Raw genomic sequence first — 7,741 nt, forward strand, 5'->3', positions numbered from 1 at the left:
TTATATCTTATTTACAAGTGATTAAAATAATAAGTTTCTTATCAAACAAATAAATAGGTTTAACTCATTCACAACAAATGAGTTTTGTTATTCATGTATAAAATAATCGATATTACTCTCTATTTATGCTGTTGGTATGGATAATATCTTATTGCTCAAGCAATTCATTCCTGTTTAGTAAATTTTTTAATGAAGTTACTAAAAATGTCAATAAATGTTATTGCTATTTTTGTTTAATACTAATAACAAAAAAATAAAAACCCTTTTGTGTTAAAAAGACAAAAAAAATTGAAGATCATTTATTCTCTATGGCAGCTGAGTTTTTCAACAAGTTAAAATTGTCATCAAAAGAACCACTTGAAAAAGCAGACAAAGGGGGAAGAATTACTTGTCCATTGTGCCATAAGAAAATGAAATATTATTGTTATTATTGTAGAAGAGGACTTATTCCAGAATTACCCCAAGTCAATCTTCCAATCAAATTAGATATTATTCATCATCCAACAGAAAAAGTTGCTAAATCAACTGCACTAACTGCTTGTATTGTTGCAAAAGATGATACTCAGTGGATTGAATTTCCTAATGAAATACCACAATATGACCCAAATGAAACAATACTATTATTCCCATCTCCAGACGCAAAACGACTCAGTGATTTTGATGATCTTAAGAAATATAAAAGAATGGTATGTATTGAAAGTGTATGGTATAAAGCCAATGCTGTATTAAATCATCCAAACATTAAGAATTTGCCAAAAGCAATTATTTGTGCAGAGGAGACTTTGTTTTGGAGATACCAAAATATAAGTAATACTAACTTATCAACTATTGAGGCTATCTATTATTTTTATAGAGATTATTACACTTGTATGAATGGCAAATATAATGGAGAATGTGATGATCTTTTATATTTCTTCACCCATATTTATCATCGTGTCCAAGACTTTTATAACGAACATCCAGATAAAACATTCATCCACAAAGATGGGTATATTCAATACAAAACACCAGAGCTTGAAAAACAAAAAGAAGAAGAATATAAAAAGAGGGAAGAGATGATTGAATCTAAAAAACAATCTAAAGCACAAAAAAATAATTAAATATTTTTGTTATTTAAATGGTTTGCATTACTCTTATAATTTTTTTTAAAGAACAAAAAGAATGAAGAAAGATTAAATGTTGTCACGTATTAATAATCTCAGTCACAAAGGAACAAGTTGGTACTAAAAAATCTAAAAAGAAAAATGACGATCATCACCATGTCAGTCCACGTCATTCATTCGTTGAAAGATAATATTTAAAGATAGAACTTAGACAAAAAAACAGAATTGTTGCGTTATGGCTGGATGGAAACCATCTCCTTATGTTAAATATGGATATACTGAAAAGAAGTATAAATGGACTCAAACACCTGAAGATGTAACATTAACAATAGAATTACCTGATGAAAACTTAAAAACAAAAACAGATATTCAAATAATAATGAAAACAAATAAATTTGAGATGATTATTAAAGGAGAAGTTTATATTGGAGGAGAATTAGAACATGCTATTAATGTAGATGATTCCACATGGACTAGGGATGGAAAAATAATTGAAGTCATCCTTTCTAAGGGTATGGATACAAAAGGTGATGGAGAAGGCTGTTGGTGGGGATGTGTGATTAAAGGAGATCATGTTATTGATGTTAAAAGAATGGAATCAACAAAATACCTTGATGACTCTCTTCTTAAAAAATTAGCTGAAAAAGACAAAGAAGAAGCTGAAGGTAAAGAAGAAAAGGAAGAAGAAGAGGATTAATAATTCAATTGTTATTTTTCTGTTATACAAAGCAATTTAAAAATATAAAAGAAGAAAAAAGAAGAAAGTGAAAAAAATTTAAGAGAAAGTAAACTTAAATCAAATAAGATGAGTAGTAGTGGGTCTATTGCATTAATGAGACTTACAGCTGATCTTAAGACTATGCTTACAGATCCACCAGTTGTTTGTTTAAAGAAAGAGAAATAGATTTAAGGAATAAATAAAATTAATAATGTCGTAGGGTATTTCAAGTGGACCAATTGATGAAAGCAATTTATATTTTTGGCAAGCGACTATTGCAGGACCAGAAAACTCACCATTTGAAGGGGGGTTGTTTGAATTAAGATTAACATTTTCAGATGAATACCCAATTAAACCACCTCATGTAAAGTTTATATCTGAGATGTTTCATCCAAATGGTTTGGTAGTTTTGATATAACATAATAAAGTAATAAACAATAAAATAAGAATAATTACTTAAAATGTAGTGTTCAAAGATGGAAGAATTTGTTTAGATATTTTACAAGATAAATGGTCAAGTGTTTATTCTGTGTCTACTATTTTATTAGCTATTCAAGTTTTGTTGAATTATTCATTAAAAATACGTAATTATATTATTAATATTATTAGAGTTTATTAACAGATCCAAACCCAAATAGTCCTGCTAACCCACAAGCATCTGCGCTTTATACAAGTAATAGAAAAGAATATAACAAACTTGTTCGTGCATGTGCAGAACGTTCATTAGAATGCAATTAAATTTAATAATTCTTTTTCAATAAGAAATAATTTTATTTAAAAAAAGTATACAAAGAAAAAGTAAAATAAAAAGGAGGAGAAGAAAGAAATAACTTTGCTTATTAATTTTTATTATTTGGTTAATTCATATTTTGGATTAAATAAGTCATACCCCCGTCTCTTAAATGTTCTACTTCTCATAATTAAAACGATCGCTAGTCCAATGATAATTAAAATAATTAATACTAGTGTAAGTACAACCATGATAATTACTGTTAACCATTGACCATTTTCTTCAGGTTGAGTTGAACTATCGTCTTGTTCTTGAATAAGTGACTGAAGAATTTGAAGAGCTTCTTCTGTTTGTTGCATTTTAGTTTTAATTAGTTTTAAGTTTTAATATTTCCCTTCCTTTAAAATTGTTTTCTAACCAAACAAAAAAAAAAATCAATTCACTTTAACTAATTTATTCATCTTATTGTAGAATCTAAATGGTTCTGGAAGTGACTGTAATATTGATAGCCATTGTTGTGTAACTACAATTAAATCACCTTTTAAATTAAATCCACCTCCAACAATTATTCCATATTTTTTACTAATTTTTGAAGGGAACTGAGAAATAGTTTCAAGTGTTCTTGGTAAATTATTTAATTTAGACCATGTAAATTGACCTTTATGAATTTTGGAATGAATATTTTCATAAGTAATTGTTTCACGAGATAACACAACAAAGTTATCTTCACATAATGGGTCAAAGTATATTCTTTCACTACCAATTTCATTTTGGGAAGTAATTTTTTTAATACCAGTTGTACGTGGATCAACAGTATAATTATCATAATTATAACAAATAAACTCTCCTTTTATTCCAGTAACATATATCATTTTATCTTTTTTTGTCACTTTTTTAGGAATAAATTCACCAATTAATTTTATTGACTTACTTTCCATTGTATTTAAATCAATTAATACTAATTGGCATTGTCCATTTTTTAATTCAGTTAATCCTATTATATTCATTTCTTCATTATAAACTGAGTACATTGGTGAAAAGATACCTCTCTTTTCTTCTTTAATTGTTAATTCTTTTCCATCAAAATTAATTTCTGATGTAATAATTGTACCATCAGTCATAATTGTAATAAGGCAATTATTATTAACATAGACTTTTTTAACAACGCCATTAACATTAATATCTTCTTTAATAATACTCCATGGAGCGGTTTTCTTATTTATTCCAAATATACGTATTAAGTCTTTTGTTCCTACGACAAGTATTGAACATTGTGAATTTAAATCAAATGTAGTAATTTGATGTTTTTTAGATAATTTCATAGTAAAATAGCATGAATATTCTCTATCAATCTCATATTTTCCTTTTTCACATTCAGTTGATGGTATTGCCAATTGATAAAAATTAAAGTTATTATCTACTTCATGAACAACAACCATATCAGCAATACTACATACTTTAGCTTTTGGAGAATCAACTCCAATAGGAAAGATTCTATATGTTAATTGATTCATATCATTTATTGACCTAAATAAAATAATTGTATCTACTCCTCCACTCACTAATATTCCTTCATTTGATATATCAAGTGATTTTACCGTATGGGAATGTTGTCTTACTCTTCCACAACATGTCCACTTTCCATTAACTTCTTTTAATAATACAATTTTATGATCTACACCTGATCCAAATAATACAGCTTCTCCATTTAATGTAGCACTTTTTAGACATAACACATCTGCTTGGTGTTCTCTAAACTCTGCAATAATAGTCATAGTAACAATATCCCATATTTGTATCTTTCCATAAACAAGTCCAACAGCAACAGTACGTTGATCCATAATTTCAATTGCCATAATTGCTGTACTTTTTGTTTTTCTTTCATTTTCTGGAATTTTCTCTTCTTCAAGTCTTCTAATTTCATCAAGTGGTTGTGCTATTTCATCTCTTGACTTATTGTATTTAACTTCTCTCAATCTGTCAGTAGCATAAACAGCAAATATTAATTCAAATTTTTTTTGTTTTTTAATCCAACCAAAGATAACTCCTTCAGATGTTCCAGCAAAAACAAGTTCACCTTTGATATTAATACACGTTGTTTTTCCTTTTGAATGATTAAGTCTTCCCATAAGCCAAAGAGAATCGGGGTCGTCTTGTGATGGTGAATAAAATTCAATAAACTCTTTGTCTGTACCAATAAATAATGACTCTGAATATGCTAAACATGTTACATTTGATGATACATTAATACTTGTTTTTATCATCCCAGTTTCTGGGTTTATTCCAAATACTTGTTTTGTTGTTCCTCCAACAAACAATGTTGTGTCACTCCAACAAGCTGCACAACATGAGTGTTTTGAAGGAAATATTGGAAGTTGATGTAATAATGATTTAGTTTTAGATAAATAAATTTCGACTATCCCATCTTCGCGTGTACATGCTAAGTATTTGTTGTCAGGTGAATAACAAAGTCGCTCAATTCCTGATGGCACAATCCTTCCAAATTGAGTTATATGACACTTCATTCCTTTAAAACCTCTTTAGTTTTTTTTAAAGTACATTTTTAGGGTTTTTTTGAATTTATGTTTTTTCTTTTTTCTTTTCTATTTTTATCTTCTTTTGTCTCTATCCATTCTTTTGTTTATTGTTCTCTTAAAACTTTTTAAAGCTGTTATTCTAACTATTAAACAATCATAACATTTCATTAATTATTCAAAGAATAGAAACATAAAATTTAAAATAAAAATAAATATTTTGACAAAGAAATATTAACGTGAATAAATATTTAAAAATAAATTAGAAGCTTGTTTCTTAGTTTTTAAATCTAAATTAAATAATTTCATTAAGAAGAAGATAATAATGAATTACCCATGGGGATGTCTAAAGTCAGAAACAATTGGATATGAAGATATTCTACTATTTGATTCAATTGTTTGTTATGTTTATTCTATTTATTGAGCAAATAATTATTGCTAGACTTTACTTGGAAGAAATTATCAAAAGTGTTTCTCATTTAATTCATATATTAGTGCAAATCATCTTCAAATTCAAAGAAGAATCATTGATGGCATATCAATAATTACTGCAAGAGATGTTAGTTCAAATGGGTCATATGTTAATGGAGATTTATTTGATGAGACTCAAATCCATTGCTATGATGAAATAAGTTTATTCCACCCTAAAAAAGAAAACTCTATTCATTATTGTTTCATTGAAAATGAAGTTGAAGAAGATGATAAACAAAATGGAGGACCTCAATATGATTATGAAATTGGAAATTATTTAGGAAGTGGTGGATTTTCAATAGTTAGAGAGGCAGTTTCAAAAGAATCAAACAATCTCTATGCAATAAAAATAATCAAAAATAGTTCTGTTAAAAAAACAACAATGTTTCAAAATGAAATTAATATCATGCAGTCATTAGAACATCCAAATATTATCAAACTTGAAAAAGTTTATATCACTAATAAACATATATTTCTTATTATGGAAAGATTAAATGGTGGAGACCTTTATGAAAGAATTATCAATAATACATTTTCTCAAGAACATAGCAAAGTTGTTATTTATCAAATTCTTTCTGCTTTAAAGTATATTAAAGTACATAATATTATTCACAGAGATATTAAACCAGAAAATATTTTATTTGTTAATAAATTAGATTATTTTATTAAAATAACTGACTTTGGACTAAGTAGAAGAATAGACACTACTTCCCATTTAGCATCTACTGTTTGTGGTAGTGATTTATTCATTGCACCTGAAATATTAAAAAAATTATATAATGGAACACCTTATGATGGAAGTAAAGTTGATGTCTGGAGTTCTGGTGTTTTATTATTTGTAATGATATGCGGTTATCCACCATTTTCAAGAACTAATAACCAATATATAGAAAGTATTTTAAAAGGAGAAATAATATTCAAAGAAGATTGGAATAACAGAGACCCATTATTAATAGACCTAATAAAAAGGATGTTAGTAGTTGATGTGAATCAAAGAATTAGTATTGAAAATTGTTTACTTCATCCATTTTTTAAATAACACAATTTTTACTTCAACTTATTTTTTCTTTTATTTTTCTTTTATTAAATGAACTAAATTTCAATTTAAAACCATTGTTTTATATGTCAATTGATCGTTCATATTCTTCTAAAACAACAACCCACACATTATTAAGTGTACCTTCAAAATCAGTTCCATCAATACCTCCCCATTATAAAAAAGCGAATTCTACTCCTGAAACAACTTCAATTCCAATAAAACTTTCATTTACAATGGGATTTGCTGAAACCCATCACTATAGCCATCCATTAATACCAACAACACCTTACACAGACAGTCAATTACTTTCTTCTAGTTCTTCTAAAAACCTGTTAAATTCTCAACAAACAAAACGTACTTTACAAATTCATCCACCAACAACAATTAAAAGTCAACCCACTTCAGTTTCTGAATCAATAAGTGCTTCATTTTCATCAGGACAGTGTAATTCCAGTCCTGTCTTTTCTTTATTGTAATTTCACTTCTTTTCCAAAAATTTTACGTAAGATTTTATTTTATAATTTTTAAATAAATTTTCAATTTATTTTTTCAAAAAAGGAAAAAAATAAAAAAAAGTTTATAATAATATTTATAATAAAACAATTTATTAGTTTTAATTAATTAAAAAGAAAATAATGAAAAAATAAAAACCCTATGACAGAACTAAATTTGAAAAGAGTAGGATGGTTTGTTATGATACATCTTTTATAAATTCATTTAAAGTAATATAAAATAAGTGAACGATATGACTAACAACTTTTAGCCAAAACAAGTTCAAGAATTCAAACAAATTTTGAAACTTTTGAAATCCGGTTCAATTCGTGCCGTTCGTGTCAAGACCAACGGTGAAAACACTAAATTCAAGGTTAGATGTGCTAAATATCTTTATACTTACATTTGTGCTGATAAAGCCAAAGCTGAAGAACTCAAGAAGGCTATTCCAAAGGATATTCATGTCGTTGAAATTGCTAAGAAAGCTCCAAAAGCTGAATAAGTTAATATTTTAAGCTTCTAAATTATAATTTTTAAATTATTTTAAAATTATATAATATTTATAATTATTAAAATATGTAAGAAAAAGGATTAAAAGCACTTCATTGAACGTTAATAGAACTAGTTTCTATTGTTCCTGGCTCAGGGGAGACT

The 7,741-nt window shown here is 27.0% G+C and overlaps 7 protein-coding genes across 7 annotated transcripts; 6 read left to right on the forward strand and 1 right to left on the reverse strand.

The window, feature by feature from the left end:
- Positions 1-308: 308 nt before the first annotated feature.
- On the forward strand, positions 309-1,100 carry ENU1_212540 (DTW domain containing protein; the record flags this gene model as incomplete). The annotated part of the gene is made up of 1 exon (XM_008862434.1): positions 309-1,100. One exon carries the CDS (start codon positions 309-311, stop codon positions 1,098-1,100), a length of 792 nt encoding a protein of 263 aa, XP_008860656.1.
- A 238-nt stretch (positions 1,101-1,338) lies between these two features.
- On the forward strand, positions 1,339-1,800 carry ENU1_212550 (nuclear movement protein, putative; the record flags this gene model as incomplete). The annotated part of the gene is made up of 1 exon (XM_008862435.1): positions 1,339-1,800. The coding sequence occupies one exon, from the start codon at positions 1,339-1,341 to the stop codon at positions 1,798-1,800; it is 462 nt and encodes a 153-aa protein (XP_008860657.1).
- A 108-nt stretch (positions 1,801-1,908) lies between these two features.
- On the forward strand, positions 1,909-2,559 carry ENU1_212560 (ubiquitin-conjugating enzyme family protein; the record flags this gene model as incomplete). Its single annotated transcript, XM_008862436.1, has 4 exons — positions 1,909-1,983; positions 2,042-2,219; positions 2,289-2,377; positions 2,431-2,559. 4 exons carry the CDS (start codon positions 1,909-1,911, stop codon positions 2,557-2,559), a joined length of 471 nt encoding a protein of 156 aa, XP_008860658.1.
- A 426-nt stretch (positions 2,560-2,985) lies between these two features.
- Positions 2,986-5,076, reverse strand: ENU1_212570 (WD domain, G-beta repeat-containing protein; the record flags this gene model as incomplete). The annotated part of the gene is made up of 1 exon (XM_008862437.1): positions 2,986-5,076. The coding sequence occupies one exon, from the start codon at positions 5,074-5,076 to the stop codon at positions 2,986-2,988; it is 2,091 nt and encodes a 696-aa protein (XP_008860659.1).
- Positions 5,077-5,427: 351 nt separating this feature from the next.
- Positions 5,428-6,595, forward strand: ENU1_212580 (protein kinase domain containing protein; the record flags this gene model as incomplete). Its single annotated transcript, XM_008862438.1, has 2 exons — positions 5,428-5,436; positions 5,528-6,595. 2 exons carry the CDS (start codon positions 5,428-5,430, stop codon positions 6,593-6,595), a joined length of 1,077 nt encoding a protein of 358 aa, XP_008860660.1.
- Positions 6,596-6,678: 83 nt separating this feature from the next.
- On the forward strand, positions 6,679-7,071 carry ENU1_212590 (hypothetical protein; the record flags this gene model as incomplete). Its single annotated transcript, XM_008862439.1, has 1 exon — positions 6,679-7,071. The coding sequence occupies one exon, from the start codon at positions 6,679-6,681 to the stop codon at positions 7,069-7,071; it is 393 nt and encodes a 130-aa protein (XP_008860661.1).
- Positions 7,072-7,249: 178 nt separating this feature from the next.
- Positions 7,250-7,589, forward strand: ENU1_212600 (ribosomal L38e family protein; the record flags this gene model as incomplete). The annotated part of the gene is made up of 2 exons (XM_008862440.1): positions 7,250-7,285; positions 7,359-7,589. The coding sequence occupies 2 exons, from the start codon at positions 7,250-7,252 to the stop codon at positions 7,587-7,589; spliced, it is 267 nt and encodes an 88-aa protein (XP_008860662.1).
- Between the last annotated feature and the right edge of the window lie 152 nt (positions 7,590-7,741).

This window comes from Entamoeba nuttalli, assembly GCF_000257125.1.
Source record: "Entamoeba nuttalli P19 unplaced genomic scaffold asmbl_10138, whole genome shotgun sequence".
NCBI lineage: Eukaryota > Evosea > Mastigamoebida > Endamoebidae > Entamoeba > Entamoeba nuttalli.